The following is an 18,640-nucleotide window of genomic DNA, read 5'->3' on the forward strand; positions in this document are numbered from 1 at the left end:
TGGTCACACTGAAACTTGGTTTCTCCGCCTCCACAAAGTCCCAAGCAGCCTTCTCGGCGAATTTTTTGCTCGCTCTGTAAGCCGCCTGTGGGTTCGGTGCCGTCAGGGCTTCCTCCATGGTCATATCGTTCCAGATCTCTTCGTTGTACACAGCAGGTGGGTTACGATAATTCGACAAAGCAGCGAAGGATGACGTGATCACCACATGCTTGACAGATTTGGCTGACTTGTGGATAGCCTTCAGAATTCCTGTCGTCCCGTTGATCGCGGGATCAAGCAGGTCGGTCTTGTTGTCGGTAACTTTGAAGTGGAAAGGGCTGGCAGTGTGCACGACGGCTTCAAACGGTGGATCAGCCTTGACGGCCTCGTCAAAGGCGCCGTCTACCGCAATATCTTTGACAATCGTGTACGACACTGGTTTGCCCTTGAACAATTCTTGTAGATAGTGTCCCTTTTCGTCAGAACGCACAGTGACAACCACGTCGTGCCTAAGGAACGGTTAATACTGGACGGCTTCCAGGGCAGAATTCAATCCAAAATACCCGCGTTTGAGCAGTGCATCCAAGCAATGGACAGCAAGAAATCCGCTGCCTCCAGTGAGCAAGACCTTCATGATAGAGAACAATCCAAACACTGCTCCTAGGGGTCTTCGATAGCCTTTCCTTGGATGATGATGATGTCTTCAACGAGAAAGTCGGTCATCGCAGGAAGGTTGGGGAGCCCGTACATATATAATTTGCCCCATGCTCGCTGTATTATGTCCGCGCCCGGCAATTCGCCATGCGCTCCCGTATTCCCACCTGAGATTGTGAATGCTGACCTTGTGGTGATCGGCCACAACGAGACAGATTGTCCCTCGCCCTTTCCATCGAAGCGACCGGAAAACGAGGCTTGGGCTTGAGCACCAAATACAGGACGAAACCTGGACCTCTGCCGTGTGCACCGAAGACTTGTAATCGACGGCTTTCTGCAGCTTGTGGGTGAGGGCGATTGATCTCCCTAGCTGATCGGAGTTTGACGGAGTTCTCCCGTTCTCGTAGCATTTAGGTGCTGTGGGGTGCCAGCAGGGTCACTGGTGCCGTTCAGCAGTTTTGTCAGCTTAGAAACCAAGGTGCTGTGGGTGCGAGGAAACTACTGGTACTGTAAAGTCGGTACAGGGAAATCCGCCTCCGGTTTAGGCGGCCGTCCACTTCGGGCGTGGTCGCGGGCCGGGTGCACCGCCGCTTTTGACGGCTATAACAATCCCGTCGCCGGTCCCTAACTCCCTCCTCCCTCCTCCCTTTCAACTTGTTTTTCTCTCTCAACTCTGTCCTCTCTGACGCATCTGTTAGGTCTCATCTCGACACCGCCTAAATTCCCGAGCCGCATCGGGCCCCCTTCCATTCTCCCTTCCGGCTTGAGCCAAATTCTGCCTCGCGTCGATTGCCCTCGCAATCTTCGGTCGTCACGCCTCTATCTCCTCTTGCGAAGAGGACCATGCCGGTCTTACAGCCATAACCGCCGCAGGTATTGAGCCTGAAGCCAGTTAAGGTGAGTAATAGAGATCCCATGACTACGTATATGAGGTGTCGCCACGAGGAGGCTTTAAAGTCCGACTTCGACACCCCAGGAGTCCTCATAAGAGGCTCTGCTGTCCAGGCCGGCCCATCTAGAACGCTAGCAAACCTCCGTGCTCTCCGTGCTGCGCCTTTCCTCATTTCCAGACTCAAAGAGGGCTCGTAGATCTCTCTGCGAAACTGATTCGATATCCAGCGGCGGTGCCGGCTCACGGTGAAAAATTTGCTCATTCCCTTGCCTTTTTCCACACCGTCGTCCGTAATTTCTCCAGACACAAAAGAGCATCCTCAAATGTGTGTCGGTTTTGTGATTCATTTGTAGTTGCCAGTCACATTCGCAAAAGGAGCACTTGAGGGTTTCCGTGGGCTTCAAGGGCATCATGTTCGTGGACGCACCCTTAAGTAACGCCGGTATCTTGTCGTGCCATCCATTGGTTCGCCAATGCAAGCAAGAAGCCCAGAATAAAAGCTTGGCCTGGTCTTCCCAATCCATTCGAAGCTCTGCGTCCAGCTCCCATCGCGTAGCAAGCACAAGTTCTCCATCAATCATGCGTGCATCGTTTTGGAACAAGACGCTGTTGCGATGCAGTCCGCTCGATCGCAAGGAAGACACGGGATACCCGTATCGCTCACCTCGTTCGTGAGCACGAAAAACCAACTCGATAAATGAGCGACTCATCCGAATATCAATTGTTCCTGCTAAGGACCAACATTCGTATGCCGCCGAATTCCAATTAGAAATAGACGGGTGCTGACCCTCACGTGGACAGCGGACACACATAAACGGAGAGCGCCATTTGAACATGATTCCACATGATAGGCAGGGAAGATATTCCGGGTAGTCGGGCTCGAGGCATTTATAGAACCGCAGCTTCGTGCTGAAATCACTCAGTGTCGGGTCGAGACCCCTGAGTAGGAGGCGAAGCCGTCGGCAGCAAATGCGAAGTGAGAGTTGATATTCGGCTTCCAGGAAACCGGTGATCTGAAGGAGCAACTCGTTTGGCAGCTTAAGAAGTGGACTGTGGGGATTTGAGGTGTTTATGGTGCTCTCCGTGGTGCCCTTAATTCGCGCGCTGGCTGGGATCATGATTTCGAAGATCTTCTGTGCAGATCTAAAGACGTGAAGGATCCGAAACTTCTGCTTCGCGGGCATCGTGAGAGATGTGCGCCTTCTCGGGGAGAGATCCAGATGTGGGCTGGAAGAGTGCATGGCCTGTGTTGATGAGGGCGAGTATCTCCCAAATCCGCAGGTCAATGACCAAACTGTCTCAATCGACACTCCCAAGTAACATTTCATGGGCATCTCTGTTGCCGACAGTTATAGTCATAGAAATTCTGTTGTCCATGATCCCACCATGTCAGAGAACAGGACTGTCACCCTCGAGGACCTCTCAAAGCAGCGGGTCACTGAAGCAAAACCACCCACGTCACGCAGCGACGTGAAGCCCAGTGATCGCTCTGCACCCGACACTATAGGTCAAGGTCTGTCATCTCAGCCAGTCAGGCCAGAGACCACAATTGCCTCGAGTGCTCAAAGTTCGAACGACTCGACAGGTCATTTGGAGCCGAGAGCCGGACCCATGAAGCCAACATCAACACGTAGGTCTGAAAAGTCGACGTCACGCAGCTGAAATTGACATGTCCAGCAGCGATGTGGGAACAGAGTATGGGAGTGGATTTCACAGGAGATAGAAAACTGTTGTAGGATCGTGAGCTAGGTGAGCATAGGGCGGCATCACCCTCGTCCCAAAGAGAGGTGCGGCGGCCGTGGATATACCTCGTCTTGGCATCGAGGGAAGAAAGCCTCCAAAGGCGGCGGCACTGGCCGCCAAATTCGGCGGGAAATTTCCCTGCAACCTCCGATATGCAGGCCGCAAGACCGGTGGGTGAGGTGGCGACGTCTGACGGAAATCTAACGTCGTTTTATCGGCTGCAAAGCCATGAGATGTCATGTCAGACACGGAAATACTCTCCATATCAAAGGACGCCGAATCTTGTTGGACACGGCGTGTAATTACACATTACACTTCGCATGCGACCCCTTTGATATGCGCTCTGTGGCACCGTCACCCGCGAGTGTGCCATGCGCATGATTTGTCGCCATGTGACGCCTCCAGCTGTATCATTGTCTACACTATTCGCACCGGCACGGCTTTGGCAATGGCTGAGAGGCGTTCGTCTCGTCGTGCTTGTTGCTTGTCTGGCTTCGATAGCCACCGTACACGCGCAGACACCTGGCCAGATCAAGGCCCTCAGAAAGGAGGCTGAGGATCTCTTCTATCATGGCTTCGAGAATTACATGTCCTATGCCTTCCCCGAGGATGAGCTGCGTCCCATATCCTGCAAGCCCTTGACACGCGACCGCGACAACCCAGCGCACATCGAAGTCAATGACCCTCTGGGAAACTACTCCTTGACCCTCATCGATAGTCTGTCCACTCTCGCGATATTAGCCTCCAATCCCTCGAGTTCAAAGCACAATAAACCTCTGCGGCTGTTTCAGGACAGCGTCAGGGATTTGGTCGAGCAGTATGGAGATGGCTCGGACGGGCCGTCGGGTCAAGGGCTAAGAGCAAGAGGATTCGATCTGGACAGCAAGGTGCAGGTCTTTGAAACAGCGATACGAGGTCTTGGTGGGCTGTTGAGCGCTCATCTATTTGCGGTCGGCGAGCTACCGATCCGTGGCTACGATCCTCCTCAAAGGCAGGTTGCATATGCTGAAGTATGGCAGAAGGATCAGTTCGATGGCAAAAGACAAGGCATCCGTTGGCCTAATGCATTTGAATATGACGGTCAACTCCTCCGGCTGGCATATGACCTTGGCAATCGCCTGATTCCAGCTTTCTGGTCTTCAACTGGCATACCGTATCCTCGCGTCAACCTTCGGCACGGGATCCCGTTTTACGTCAATTCTCCCCTGAACTCTCATGCCGAGAACGGTCAATGTGATGCTCGCTCGGGATCAGTCGAAATCACCGAGACATGCAGTGCCGGTGCTGGAAGTTTGGTTCTTGAGTTTACAGTCTTGAGCCGGCTGACTGGAGATCCTCGCTTTGAGGAACTCGCGAAAAGAGCTTTCTGGGCGATCTGGCAGAGGCGTAGTGCTATTGACCTGATTGGAGGTGGAATCGATGCAGAAAGTGGAAATTGGATCGGTACTTGGACAGGCATCGGTGCTGGCATCGATAGCTTTTTCGAATACGCTCTGAAGTCCCATATCCTTCTGTCCCGGGAAGCTCATCCGGTCTACAGCAGCGTGGACGGCTCACAAGATCCGAGAATCCTCCATCAATCCTTATCTGTGGGAGACTCGACTTCTGAGGCCTTTCTCGATGCTTGGAACGTTGCTCATGCCGCGATAAAGCGACACCTCTATCGTGGATCGACGTATCAACACCCACACTATATCCAAGCTGATTTCTCCACTGGCGCAGCCAGGGGGTTCTGGATTGACGCTTTGAGTGCATATTATCCTGGCCTTCTCACGCTTGCCGGACACGTTGACGAAGCTGTGGAAACCCATCTTCTACAGACGGCCCTCTGGACAAGGTTCTCTGCTCTTCCGGAGCGGTGGAATCTCGTGACTGGAGGCATTGAAGGCGGGCTTGGTTGGTGGATAGGCCGACCAGAGTTCATCGAGTCTACATATTATCTCTACCGCGCCACAGAAGATCCGTGGTATTTTCACGTCGGGGAAATGGTACTGCGGGATATCAAACGACGATGTTGGACGAGGTGTGGTTGGGCCAGCATCCAAAACGTGCTGACCGGCGAGCAGACGGACAGGATGGAGAGCTTCTTTCTCGGAGAAACTGCCAAATATCTCTTTCTCCTTTTCGATCCGACACACCCTCTCAATCAGCTCGATGAGCCTTTCGTCTTCACCACTGAAGGCCATCCATTGATTATCCCTCGAAGCGTTGACAACGGCTCCCACCGTGAGGCTGTTTGGCATCCATTACGCGGCGAAGAGTCATTCTGTCCCGTCAAGCCCTCACCCCTGCCACTGACCATTTCCAGTATTGCCTCGAGGGGTGATGTCTATCATGCAGCTAATCTGGCCAGACTTCATCTCATGCCTCACAGGGACAATGTCGAATCTGCCCTCGGTGAATACGCGGCGGACCATCCGAGCATTACGCTACTGGATATCAGCTCACCTTCCAATCATACATATTACCCATGGACGCTACCCCCAGAGCTAGTCCCTTGGAATGCCTCGAGCTCACTCATCCCAACTAGACCAACACTCGACATTTCCTTCCCTGCGATATCCCCCGCAGGCCAACCTGTTCCTCCTCTCCAACGCGTGAAAGATGGGATCTTGGTCAATGCAATCGGTGGCTTGCGGCTCGGAATGATTCAGGATTACCCTTTACTTTTCGACGACGGATTCCACGATACATTCCGCATTCAAACAATTAACAACATTCCTCTGGGCAAAGATGAAAAGGTGTACCTGGCGCGTGACACAGGCAGGGATGTCCTCAGCCCGGCAGATCCCAATTTTATGCGCATTCGCGACGCCGTTATGCTGGATATGGTACTCGATCTGGAAGGGTCGATTGAAGACTCGGACGCTGGAAAATCCGATACGCCAGCGGCGACTACAGCAGGCCAGAAATCTGAAAATGATGGGGAACCCTCGTTGATAATGAATCTTCCACAATTCGAAGATGGCGCGAACGACGGCGCCATGCGGGCGGCATGGAACGCCATCGTCTCTCAGATCTCGAGCCTCATCAGAGAAAGCCGTGCTCCATCTCCCTGGCCCTTCTCAACGCCTCTTTCACTTATTACACCCCCAGCAACGAAGCTTGCCTCTTCCTCCTCAGTGTCCTCAACAAAGGGCGGAGGAGGCAATGTGCTACGGTACCACCTCTCCGCGGTAACGCCCACAGGACCGGGTGCCGCACCACTGCCAGACTGGCCTGAAGTCTCCACCCTGCTATCAACCGGTGCTACCGTGCCTGCGTTGTCGTGGACAAAGATCTACGTGACGGATGAACTCTGCGACCACAGATTACCTCTAAGCGTTGTCCGGCAGCATCAGATCCTCGTGGTTAAGAGGGGAGGGTGCGACTTCAGTGCGAAGCTGGAGAACATCCCAGCATACAAACCGGGCGCGCAGGCGCTGCAGTTGGTGGTTGTCGTGTCGTACGGACAGGACGACGTTGACGGACACAGCGGCGCCGAGGGAGAAGCAGAGGCAGAAGACCACCAAGGCAGTGCCGACGAGATCCCAAACGATGATGGCAGCGCACATCCTGACACCGCCTACGACGATCTCAACCTGATTCGGCCATACCTGCACCGACGACAAACCACGCCAGCAGGATTGCCGCGGCGGAACTCGATCCCGATGGTTCTCGTGGGCGGTGGGCAGAGGGTGTACAACGCCTTCAAGAACGCGGCGGTCGGTGTGGGAGTCAAGAGACGGTACCACGTCGAGACCAAGGGGGTGAGGATTGCCAATCTGGAGATTGTATAGGTCTTGATAGACGACGAAGGGCCAATGGATGTCGTGGCCCGTTGCTGTACATAAACTTTAGTGCCTATATGCAGATGGCGGCTTGGGGGTTTGATACATAGATAGACATGGTTGATGATTGCATTCGTACATTAAAGCAGCAGCGAACGTTCATGCTCGTCTTGCCATAAATTTGTTTAAAGGAGCCGACGCGACAGACTGACTACGGTACAGACCAGAGGCTTCAGTTCTCTTGCAGCTAACCAGGGAGACAAACCATCCGTCATCTCAAAATGAGCCCCATTCCCATTCGGCCTTGTTGTATGGCATCAATTACCCAATTGCCCCTTCACCACCGGCCCCTCCAGCTCTTCTCGTACGCGCGGGCCTCTTCCTCCGCCCGCTCCAGCGCCCGCCTCCACTCCCGTTCCATGCGCCGTGCTAGCTCGTCGGGCGTCTCGATTCTGCGTTCTTCGCCGCCGTCGCCGTTCGCAACAGCGCCCGACTCGGCCGTTGGGCTTTCGCAGCCTCGCAGCCCGATGAACCGTCCCCACCGCCTTCTTTTCGTCTCCAGATCAACCCTCACCTCCTCGTCGGTGCTGGAGATCTGCTGTCGTAGGCGGGACAGACCCGTCCAGGGAGGAATCCATGCCGGGTACTGGAACGTCTCTTCCACTGGGGGGGTCACCTGGTGGTACCACCGCGCCAGGGAATCCAATTGCTCGTGTGTAAGGAGGTGATACTGGAGTAGACTGGTGGGGAATTCCGGGTGCGGGAGCCCTGTGGTCACGGATATCAGGGGGACTAAAGGGGCGCGCAGGTGCTCTACGCTCGACAGGTAATGCTGCCTGTTCCGCTGGGTGGTTGGCGAGAGGGTGGGGATGACCTTGACGTGGTACTTTGGCGGCGGGGGAAGGCGTGGCTTCGGTGGGAGGCGGCTGTTGTTCTGAGGCTGTCTGCGGATGGGAGAACGACTCTGGGTTCTGATAGGGGCAGGAGTGTGAGACCGGATGAGGCGTCGGCCGTTGGTCGTGGGCGACGCAGATGTGGTCGCGATCGCTGGTTCCCAGTCCATGAGCGTCGCTGCGTCGGACGACGGAGTAGACACCCATTCTGGCTGCTCTTCTTCAGGGATGGTCTCACTGGTAAGGACTGTGTTGACACGCAGGGGCAGAGTCAAGATTCTCTCGTATGCCGGGCTGCGCATGGCCATACGGCTTTGCCGGCCGTCTTCGCGGGTGAAGCTGGCTGTCGTCGGTGTGTGGGTGATATAGAAATATGCTCTTTCAGGAGTGCGAATCTGAGCTCGAGCTAAAGCGGGAGACATCGGCGCAAAGGCGGCTTGTGCAGGGGACATGACCGGTGACGCGAGGCTGTTTCGTCGACAAATTGTGCCATTGGCATTGCTGCAGGACCAGGGATTGGGGCTGGTCATCGAAGGCTGGGTAGGGGTCATACCAGAGAAGGTCGTCACAAGCTGGGGAAGCGGCTCAACCAAAGGATTCTCAACAGCTCTAGACGAGTGCGGCGACAATGGCGATAGGGTAGGAAGGATTGGAGACGTCGGGTTTGATGAAGCCATGGCTGTTCTATTTGGTAACTAGGGATTGGTATAGACTGTATGGGAATGGAGATGTTACAACAACCCGACGAGATGGGTGTTGCAAAAGATGGTTGTAGCAGGGGCAGAAACGGTTATGAGAGAGGTCCATAATCACCAAAGGCCAGGCTAGAACAGGCCACATATTGAGGACAATGGGCAGTGTCCGCCTAGAATAGGTGATGCATCCGCAGATTTCTTTGATCATGATATATTTGGCAGTTCCGGGTCTCATTGTGATCAGGACCGGACCTGACAACGTTCCTTTGTTCGAGATGTGACATGCTAATTGCCGAAACAAAGGGCGACGACGAGCGAGACTGGGCCGCTGAGTAGCAACAACGACGACATCCACAGACACGTAGTTCCCAGGGAACTGCTGTATGGCTGTCGAGGAGACGGCGATAGCAGCAGAGCAGATCACCACATCTCCCAGCTTGCGCTGAAGTATCCAGAATGGCAGTCCGGGGACAGGGGCTCACGTACATTTGATTCAATGCGTGATCGGAATGCACTATGCCTCAAAACAGCGTCCGTGCTCTTTGTAGCCTCATGTCATTGTTCCAAAGCAAACGGACTCTCCAGACGGTGCCCACACGGATCTTTTTGGGACGGCCAACCCATAGGATCATCGTCGGGCTTTGCTTGGCTCTTTCTTGGGGGTGGATTTGCAGGTGCTTGTTAAATTGACCATTGGCAGATAAGACTCTGGTCAAGACTGTGGTGAAGAGGCTTTGTTCAAGGGGAAGTACGGATATGGATGTCGTCTTCCAGATAGATGGGATTTGTCGTCGATCAGAGAACAGACACGCGTCTCACTTACTCCTTACTGTGTAGTTTGGGTCAGCGCCAGCCAAGCCTAGCGACAGGGAGTCTTGGTTGGTACCTCGAGAGGCTTGGTAGACATCCACCCCCGAAAGAGGAGCGGAAGCATCCTCCCTAACCGAGATGCATACGTCGACATGGAGAAGCGCTGGAGGGGCAGTTTCCTGTAGTCATTCTTTTTGCGCAGTCGACCTAGAGCCTTTCCGGGAGATGCAACCTCGGGAGTAGGAACCAAGGTTGATTGGAGTGAGGATGATACTCGGTACTGGTGCTGCGTACAGGTGGACAGAAGGGTGGGTGGGATGAGAGGGGGAGCTGCAGGTGGAATCGAGCTCCCCTTTTAGCCTCATTTTCAGCTGATTCGCTCAGCTGATGGATTGAGAGAAGGAATGGAGTTGGACAATGGGTGAGTGGATGGATGAATGGATGAGATGCATCCTTCGCAGGCTGAGAGCGTGAGGAAGATGCCGGTGCCCAAGCACCAGTATCGAGTCCACTATCGAGAACTAATTCATGGGGGTTTCTGGGCTTCTGGGCTGCTGGGCTTCTCGTGCCTTGTTCCTGTCTGTCCCTCTTTTCTTGTCCCGCCTACGCCTCCGACATGTATTCGTCGTTGGCCTCGCCCTCGCCTTCGCCTTTGTTCTTCTTGTCAATGGGCTCAACCAACTACTGGTAGGGGAAAAGCCAATCCCTCTCTCCAGCTATCGACCTCCCGACCTCATCTTGGTCCTCGTCGGCTCTCCTCTCGACCTCTCTTCTCCTTCCCCCGCCATCACCTCTCATTCTCCGTGTTCTCTAGATGTCCATCGCACAGACATGAATCCAAACGTGAGCTCACCGCTATCTCGAAGCCACACTGCTTTTCCTTGTCTCCTACCCGATCCACGTCAAAGGTCACACTTCGAGTCGCAGCGCACATAAGCCTCCCCACCAGCACGCACCTCCTGTTCCCATGATCGATCGACCTGTGCCCGGATAATCTGCGACCGACTTCAATGCAACTGACTGCCATCTCTCCCTACGTTCGATCCCACTGCATGAGCTGCCCTTCACGGGCCTAGTGTGTTCCTGCAGTCATGCCATTTTGTTTCGGAAGTCAAGACGAAGAGCCAAAAGACGAATACGACCAGATCCCCTTTGGTCTCAAATGGCGCATGCATTGGGGAAAAAAAGAGACCGACCCTCGGACTGGCGAAACGGTGCTCCGCCTCAGCAACAACCGAATCCTCAAGACCCATTGTGCCAATACCGAGTATCAAGCCTTGATGCTGATCGACCGACACACTTCAGTTCCCTCGTACAAGGTCCTCGCGGTATACAATAGACCGGAGGGGAAGGTGGTTGAATATGAAGCTTATCCAGGGAAGCCCTTGGATCAAGTATGGTCGTCCATGTCTGCCCATAAACAGAACAAGATTGTGGCAGATCTAGGGCGTTTTGTGGACCAACTCAGAAAGATGCAACCACCCAAACAATGCGTCGTGGGGGATGCCACCTTGGGGGCTGCGCTGGACCACCGATTCGGCTCCGGACGTATAGGGCCCTTCTTTTCAATTGAAGCGTTTCAAGAGTTCGAGCGGAGAGGCCACCCGACGGACGATTTTCCCGAGAAGGAGATCCAAATGGTTCATGCACCCAAGAAACCATACCAACTCAAATTCACTCATGCGAGTCTCTGTCCCCAAAACATTTTGGTAGACGATGCCGGTCGGATATGTGCCTTGATAGGTTGGGAGTCGGCCGGATGGTATCCTGAGTACTGGGAGTACACTCAGATGTGCCATTTGACGTCAAAGACGATGGGGGACTGGCTCGAAGCCATGCGCGGAGTGATACCACCCTATGACCAAGAGCTGGCGTGCGAAGAAGCGCTCCGTGCCAGATATACCAGCTCGATCTATGATGCACCGAGGAGTATAAGAGCCCCGAGTCCTTCGCCAAGTGAATTACAGGCGGAGCAGCAAGAAATCGATGATAAGAATACCGAGGACACCAGTGGCTAGGCCCTTCACACCATGGGAATTCTCAAATTACAGTTTGATGACCTTGAGGAGCTCGCGCTGATCAGGGTGTTTTGTCACATTTGGACAAACCATGTCTAAAAAAAAGCACAGTACGCCATACGCGAAAAGATCTTACAGATTGGAGCCATGAAACGAAGGCACTTGACGGCTGGCCTATGTCGAGGGAGGAATCGGGATGCTGCTCCAAATTAGAGGCTGAGCCAAACGCAGGACAGAAATGCAAATACACGCTCCTGCATCATGAAGCCGAAGCGCATGTATGGGATGAGGTGCCAATATCTGCCAAGTGGACAAGCCGTGGCTATTTGCTCCCCTTGTGTTGAGTTGGAGTCTTGCCATCGGTGTGCTTTTTTACAAGCGATGCTGGTATAGTGATGGCACTTTTCGATTATTATTTTTGTTTGTCTGATGCACAGCGAAGGCGTTGGGGTATAAACCATGGGTGTGGGAATAACAGGCAACGAGAGGCCAGCGATTGGGATTGTGAATCGCTTAATACGTTGGGCGGCAACTCGTCTGCTCTAGCACAGGAGGCAAGGCGAGATACATCACGCCCGATTGGAAATTTGAGGGATGGCGAAGGTGCAGAATTTCCGTTGTGATAGATGGGGACTGGGACAATTGAGTGGATTGACAGGCCAATACATATCCTCCGTGCATACACCCTTTGGACACCATGCCCTGAGTCTGGTTCGTAGCAATCTCGTTGATATCCTGGACGTGGTGTGCTGTGTTCCAACCAACCGCCAACCGCCTAACCTCTCTTAATACTCCGTAGATACAGAGGTACCTGACTCGCGAATAAGGCGATAGGTACCGAGGACTCAATATATCCATACATAGGCCTCGCCGCCCGCTAGGGACACGAGCAATGAAAAAAAAACCCCCCCTCCTCTCCCCCTCAAAACCAATAATCCTGTGAAAATGCTCCGAGATCAGCGATGGTGTTGTACCGCACCAACTTTAACACGCGAAAGTTGTTGAAGCCTCCCGCTGCCGCCCCGTTGAAAAACTTTGAAACAATCTTGCCGCCTTCTTTTTCTTTTTCTGGAGTGTGTGGTGGAATGTGGAATAATTCCCCGATGCGACTATCTATCCGTCTGTCCGTCTGTCTGTCTGGGTCTAGTGGGATTGAGAACAGGGAATAATAATGGGAAACAAGGTCGGGAGACAAGGCTGGCTGGTGCCTTGTCCTCGTCCGTCCTTGTACGTTGTGTCGTGGATGAATGTAGGTCTGGGTATAGGTCTAAGTATAGGTCTGGGATGAGGACAGGGGGTCCTTCTCCCCCTGAATGCTTGTTCGATCGCGGCGAGGAGAGGACAGTCCACACCAGACCATCATCTTCGTCGTCGTAGCCTTGTTCTTATTGGTCTTGTTCTTCGTCGTCGGTGTCGTCGTCTTCGTAAAACCTTCGTCGTGCCTTGTCATCATAGTCGTCGTTGTCGTCGTTGTCCTCGCGTGTGCAATCACAACTTCATCTTCGCCGCCCCCTCGCGCTTGTCCTTGCCGTGCCCACGCTCAAATGCCCGCGCCACGCGATCCAGCACGTCCTCCCGCGCGGGGTGGTCGCGCCCATCAAGCCATCGCTGCACGGTCTTGGCGTCGGCGTCCTTCCTGGCACAATGCTGCTGTGCGTACTGTTGGTCTTGGGGGCGGTGGTGGTGGTGGCCGCCGCTGGTGCTCCCGCTCTTCACGCTGGTGGTGCTCCAGGCGTGATGGCGGGGGGATTTGGTGGTGTCTGAAGATGTTGGGGGCGGCATCGTCGGACGCTTCTGCTGGTTCTGTCGGTCCTCTGGATCTCTTGTCGTCGTCTTCTGGTTGTGTTGCGTTGCGTTGGTGTTGTGCTTGTCGAGCTGCAGAAATGGGAGACGGATCGGTCCCTTCTTGCGGCGTGGTGGAAGAATGTCTCGTCGATGGACTCTCGAGGAGAGGAAGATGGAGATGACGACAACAGGAAGTGTCCTTCCTCCCGTTCCTCCGCGTCCAAGTCCCTGGCAACGGCAAGGATCCAAAGATGTTTCCGGCTGGATTCGGTAGAGGAGAGAGCAAGACGTGCCCTGGTCCGCCGTTACCTGATGATGCTGTTTTCTCAGAAGGCTCAGTCAGGGAGTAATGTGTGTAGGTTCAGTCACTATATTCACATCAAAAAAGCTAGGACCCGGGAGAGAAGAGGTAAGAACACTGGCGACCCAGTGGAGGGGTCCAAGAGGATATATCAACCAGACAGAATATTCTCGTTAGCAGCAGCCACCGAGTTCCATCCCGGTTGGTAGCGTAGTAATGTGACGGGAAAGGAAATGGTCCAAGCGGTACTTGTGTGCTGGATGTGTGACCAGCAAAGGTTCTCATGAGGTTTGGCTGGGTGTGGCCTACAAAGGTGCGATTGCGATGACGGCGTCTCCTCATCGGGGCCCTACCGCTTGTATCCATCGCGTCTGCCCGGGTGTGCGATGGCAGATTATCAAGAAACTCGCAGGTTCTCTAGCTTCTGCTCCCCGTTGAGATGTACCAAGCAGGGAGGTGCATTTTCGCGGCCAAAAGTCCCATGCGTGTCTGGAGAATGTACTGAAGTGGATCCGTGTCCGACGAGTCTCCATGAGCAGGAGTAAGCAAAGCATGCAAGCAAGCACAGCAAAAGCGAGGAAACTCGGATATCGATCCCCACAGATGAGCTCCATGACTACTCAAGAAGCCGAACAGCGAGGAGGAAATGAGTAAGCGGACGAACAGAGGGCCAGAAGAGCCTTTGGAGGCGTCGAGGCCACACAAAAGTCCTGCCTGAATCTTCAGGAGACCAGATTGCTTGGCCGTCAGCAAGGACTTTGGGCGGGCCTTTGTTCTCACCGGTGATCGGCATGGGCGGGGACCCTGAAGGGTTGGCATTCATCAGACCTCAGGTGATGGTGACGAGCCGTGGGAGAGAACGGCCAGGGGCGTAGTCCGTAAACAGTGAGCACTGCTGCTGAGAGCATAGCACGGAACAGCATGAAGCCAAAGCTCCACTGGACGGTCAGCAGCCAAGCCGACGCTGATGAATGGAGGAGGGAGAAGGGAGGATGGACACAATTATGAGCTGCTTTGGCCCCTGGGACGCTGGGAAGATGGAACGATGGGACCCGGGAACAGCCTGCGATCCGCCAACGGGCGCTTAACCATGCATCATCTCTGGGGAACAGAAGAGAGCCTGAGTCGACCTCGAGAGAGCAGCAAAACCACCACCACCACCACCACCACCTCCTAACGAACAAAAGTCCTCAGAGGTCCTGGATCAGGTGACGGGCTCTTTTGGTTTGAGACAAAGAGCCACCTGCCCGGTGGGTAGTGATGGCGGTGATTGCTCCCATGCGTCGTTTTCGTTTCTCACAAAAGCACACAAAACAACAGAGAACCAGATCCCCTCCCATCAACGAAAAGGGGATTGATTGTCAGAGAGAAAGAGGGAACCACGCGGCCTTTCTACATCATCATCATCATCATCATCCTCCCTTCAGCCCGGCCGGCAGGTTTGCGCTGGCCCTGGCCCGCGTCTGCGTCGGGCTTCTGCAAGGGCAATAGTACCAACGGCAGACCTACATTGTAGTACTGCTCGGAGTAGTACTCGGTACGGAGTGCAGCTGACCCTAACCATGAAGCCCACTCGAGGGGGCCAAACTCCCACACTGAACGACCAGGCGAAACAGAGGGCAGAGCGACGGTTGCCTTGGGGGATACAAAACAGTAGTCGCCTTTTTTGTTTTCGTTTTTTCTTCTGAGAGGGATCTTTGGGGCAGGGGGGCGCCATCAATATTGTTATTATTTTGGAAAGGGAATTTTTGAAGCGAAACGGTTGGGATCCATGCGAACCATCCATTCATCCATCCATCGAGCATCTTGAGGGTCCCTTTCTTTCCTTCCTTCTTTCTGTCTGTCTGTTTGCCCATCCTCCCTCCCTCCCTCACCCCACCTCCGTATCAAGTCGAGGCATCAGATATACCGGGTACCGGGTACCACTACTAACTAGGACTTGGTACTTGGCCCATGCCATGCCATGCCTGGCCTGGCGACTCAGGCACAAGTGCATCTCCATCCGTGCCCCCGAGGAAAGGACCGCGCCCGCCCCGGTCAAGGCACAAGTAAGATGCTGATGCTGATGCCTCTGTTTTGATATGCTTTTCGCCACCCTGTCCTGCCTTGTCTCTTCTAGCTCGTTAGTCTTTAATCGCCCGTGGAACTTTTGTGAGTCAGAGACAGGGAGAAACAGAGGATCAGTGTCTTCAAGGAGGATCCCCCCCCCAATCCATCCATCCATCCATCCAGAATACCTAGGCTGGTGATCCAGGGGGAACCAAAGGTGAGAAAGTTGTGGAATCTTTGTATACCAATCCCCCCCTCCTTCGTGCCCTCCAAACAGCCGACCTATACTTACCCACCAACCACTCTTGTTCCCCTCGTTACTACAAAGGAAATAAGGGGGGCCCTTTTGAGGGAACCTTTGCACGGTGGGTTGATGATGACCATTATTATTGACCAGCCTCGAACAGCTAGGCAGGTAAGCTCTTAACTGCTAGTTGATGCTTATGCCCTCCCCGTTCTCGTGCCTCATCCACCACCACCACTCGTCTCCCCCTGGCCCCCCGGCCTCGTCCCTATCATTCCTCCCTCCCGGAACGTCATCTCCAGGGGCAAAAAGGCGCACAAGGCGCACACACACACACACAACCCCCCCAAGGCAGCCGTATCGGCCTTTTTTTGCTCACGAGGCTTGCCAGAACCTCACTAAATGCCGGATGATGATGAGGTGCCCCTTCTCTTTTCGCCACTGGCAGCGAAACAAACCGTGCATCTTCGCTCGCTACAAAGAGTCCAAAGTGGCCTGGCTTGCAGCATCTGGCGTTGTAGCTCTCTCTTGAGATTGGATGTGATCCTGCCTTGCTTCCCTCACATGCATCATTTCCCGTGTCTGTTGTACCTGCTCGACTACCGAATACTTGCTTGCCCAGTTGTACTACGAGTGACAAACCCAACCCAACCCCTTCCCCGGCAGCCTTAAGGGCTGGCGTCCTGTGTTGCATACCTGTTCTATCCCACATTCAGCAGGTTGTGGCTTGAGGCTGTGGGTAGTGGGTAACCATGGGACCTCCTCCTCCTCCTCCTCCTCCCTCCTCTCGTCCCCGGCCGCCGACGACCAAGCCGGCCTTCAGACGAGTCCAATCAAAACAGACCCGCGATGTCGTTTTCGGCCCTCACAAGGACCGGATCGAAAAGTTGTATATCATCGACGAGCGTCCCCTGAACTGGATCATGGACCATATGAGAAAGGAGTATGGCATTAATCTTTCGTAAGAGAAAAAACCACCACCTGCCCCGGATCCTATCTGCCCACATGGTATACTAACCGATACATCCCAGAGTCAAGCAGTACAAGAGTCAGTTGAAGACCTGGGGCCTCAGACACAAACTCACCAAGCGTGATGCCGCCTTCATCCTGAGGTTGCTGGACCAAGCCAAGCGTGAAGGCCGCGACGAGGTCGTCATCTTCTCCGGACACCCTCGACGACGAGAGGATATCGCAAAGTACATTGTGAGAAATGACAAGGTGGAAGACGAAGACGCCCTGCTGTCCTGCATCACCGACGAGGACAAGACTCCCGATTACATCGCCTTCCCGGATGAACCTCAGCCGCCGCCGCCCTCCCATCTACCACCAACACCTCCATCCGCAAGCTCTTTTGGCTCCCTGGAGTCCCACGCCTCTTTCAGGCCCATATCCCCAATGAAGGTCCCAATCCCGTCCCCAGAGTCCAGCCCGCGACATTCGGGCGAGTTTTCGCACGATCTGAATCATGCGGCGGCTCTGTCAGGGCCCATATATGGTCATGAAGCAGTGCCTTTCGATCTGGGCATCGTCCGTGAGCATGCGTCGATGCATCAGGCAGGCTGGGCCCGCAGTCAGCCAGCCATCCCAAACATCCTGGGCCCGTTCTGGCGTGCGCAGCGAGAGCCGATTCCCTCCGGCTGGTGCCAGCTGTGGGACAACAATGACCCGAGCAAGCAGTGGCCGGCTGACTTTACCAACGCCGTGCTGTCGGCGACACCGGCTGTCGTCGAGGAGACCAGCGACTTTGAAATCGATATCTACCGGTTCGGCAACAACACCCACAGCCGGCAACTCAACGACAACAGCCTGTCCGCGGATTTCGTCATGTACTGCCTGTACTGGTTGATTTGTGCCGGCCAGAAAGACGCCAGATTCCAATCCAAGACGGAATATTACTTGACGAACGCCCTGTTTAGTTTCCTGTGCATGCTCACCAACGATACCTTCCCTGCCGGAGAATGCCTCGGGGCGCTGAGCATTGTATCGGTGCTGTTTGACTGCTACGGCCAGTGGGACAGGCTCTCCGAACTGCTGACCAAATGTGACGAGTTGACCAAGAACCATTGCGGGCTCGATAACCCACTGACCATGACCATCGAGTTCAAAAAGAACATGCTCCAGCGCAGTGGTGCGGGTTGTCCACCGCATGACATTGCGCGCCTCTCGCACATCGTGACTCAGATGAAGATTTGCTTCTCTGAATCATCCGCGCCCGCCCTGACCGCCAGGTATAACCTGGCCTGGGCCATGCTGGAGAACGAGCTGAAAAAGGAAGTGTGGCCGCCCGAGAACTTTGAGGCCGCTCGAAGAGAGCTGCTGGATCTCACCCGCCAATGGGAGCAATATGGAGACGACCGCATCGAGACCATCATGGCCGCCGCCACACTGGCCAGGGCCACCTTCTATTGCGGCGATGCTGAAGGGGCCGAAGCCATCATTGTCCAATCTGTACTGCCTCGAGTGCGGAAGAACTTTCCCGATCAGCATGCGTATAGTTGGGAAGCAAAGCATCGACACGCATTCTTCCTCTTCCAGCTGGCGAAAAAGGAGACGGGCGCGAGGAAGAGGAGCCATCTGCAACTGGGCGAACAGCTCCTGCGAGAAGTCGTGCGGAACAGGCATCGCATCCTGGGCGAATCCAACCCAAAATCCACTCACTCTTTCCGACTCCTCAGAGACATCCTCAAAGCCCAAGACAAGATGCTCGAGGCAGACACACTGTCCGAATGGTGTGAGCAACAACAGTCGCCATTCGGGGTACACTGACAGAGAGGAGACATACAACTAAATTCCCATCATGTCTCATG

At 54.4% G+C, this 18,640-nt stretch overlaps 7 protein-coding genes across 7 annotated transcripts; 3 read left to right on the top strand and 4 right to left on the bottom strand.

Annotated features, from left to right (window-relative positions):
* Positions 1 to 1,656: 1,656 nt before the first annotated feature.
* On the bottom strand, positions 1,657 to 2,859 carry PV07_04535 (uncharacterized protein; the record flags this gene model as incomplete). Its single annotated transcript, XM_016391347.1, has 1 exon — positions 1,657 to 2,859. The coding sequence occupies one exon, from the start codon at positions 2,857 to 2,859 to the stop codon at positions 1,657 to 1,659; it is 1,203 nt and encodes a 400-aa protein (XP_016253249.1).
* PV07_04536 (uncharacterized protein) lies at positions 2,830 to 3,337 on the top strand. The gene is made up of 2 exons (XM_016391348.1): positions 2,830 to 3,155; positions 3,206 to 3,337. Exons 1-2 carry the CDS (start codon positions 2,852 to 2,854, stop codon positions 3,259 to 3,261), a joined length of 360 nt encoding a protein of 119 aa, XP_016253250.1. The 5' UTR covers positions 2,830 to 2,851; the 3' UTR covers positions 3,262 to 3,337.
* Positions 3,338 to 3,512: 175 nt separating this feature from the next.
* Positions 3,513 to 7,206, top strand: PV07_04537 (uncharacterized protein). Its single transcript, XM_016391349.1, has one exon. It carries the CDS (start codon positions 3,640 to 3,642, stop codon positions 7,045 to 7,047), a length of 3,408 nt encoding a protein of 1,135 aa, XP_016253251.1. The 5' UTR covers positions 3,513 to 3,639; the 3' UTR covers positions 7,048 to 7,206.
* Positions 7,159 to 9,434, bottom strand: PV07_04538 (uncharacterized protein). Its single transcript, XM_016391350.1, has one exon. It carries the CDS (start codon positions 8,606 to 8,608, stop codon positions 7,376 to 7,378), a length of 1,233 nt encoding a protein of 410 aa, XP_016253252.1. The 5' UTR covers positions 8,609 to 9,434; the 3' UTR covers positions 7,159 to 7,375.
* A 525-nt stretch (positions 9,435 to 9,959) lies between these two features.
* On the top strand, positions 9,960 to 12,181 carry PV07_04539 (uncharacterized protein). The gene has a single exon (XM_016391351.1). The coding sequence runs from the start codon at positions 10,528 to 10,530 to the stop codon at positions 11,452 to 11,454; it is 927 nt and encodes a 308-aa protein (XP_016253253.1). The 5' UTR covers positions 9,960 to 10,527; the 3' UTR covers positions 11,455 to 12,181.
* Positions 12,182 to 12,839: 658 nt separating this feature from the next.
* Positions 12,840 to 13,236, bottom strand: PV07_04540 (uncharacterized protein; the record flags this gene model as incomplete). Its single annotated transcript, XM_016391352.1, has 2 exons — positions 12,840 to 12,885; positions 12,947 to 13,236. 2 exons carry the CDS (start codon positions 13,234 to 13,236, stop codon positions 12,840 to 12,842), a joined length of 336 nt encoding a protein of 111 aa, XP_016253254.1.
* Positions 13,237 to 17,312: 4,076 nt separating this feature from the next.
* On the bottom strand, positions 17,313 to 17,981 carry PV07_04541 (uncharacterized protein; the record flags this gene model as incomplete). The annotated part of the gene is made up of 1 exon (XM_016391353.1): positions 17,313 to 17,981. The coding sequence occupies one exon, from the start codon at positions 17,979 to 17,981 to the stop codon at positions 17,313 to 17,315; it is 669 nt and encodes a 222-aa protein (XP_016253255.1).
* Between the last annotated feature and the right edge of the window lie 659 nt (positions 17,982 to 18,640).

The sequence above is a fragment of the Cladophialophora immunda genome, assembly GCF_000835495.1.
Source record: "Cladophialophora immunda strain CBS 83496 unplaced genomic scaffold supercont1.2, whole genome shotgun sequence".
NCBI lineage: Eukaryota > Fungi > Ascomycota > Eurotiomycetes > Chaetothyriales > Herpotrichiellaceae > Cladophialophora > Cladophialophora immunda.

What these genes read in the sequence shown, in the direction of transcription:
- PV07_04539 (XM_016391351.1), top strand. Translation starts at nt 10,528, where the DNA reads ATGCCATTTTGTTTCGGAAGTCAAGACGAAGAGCCAAAAGACGAATAC.
- PV07_04538 (XM_016391350.1), bottom strand. Translation starts at nt 8,608, where the DNA reads ATGGCTTCATCAAACCCGACGTCTCCAATCCTTCCTACCCTATCGCCA.
- PV07_04536 (XM_016391348.1), top strand. Translation starts at nt 2,852, where the DNA reads ATGGGCATCTCTGTTGCCGACAGTTATAGTCATAGAAATTCTGTTGTC. An exon ending in CATGAAGCCAACATCAACAC is followed by an intron (nt 3,156 to 3,205) that starts GTAGGTCTGAAA and finishes CATGTCCAGCAG; the next exon opens with CGATGTGGGAACAGAGTATG.
- PV07_04537 (XM_016391349.1), top strand. Translation starts at nt 3,640, where the DNA reads ATGCGCATGATTTGTCGCCATGTGACGCCTCCAGCTGTATCATTGTCT.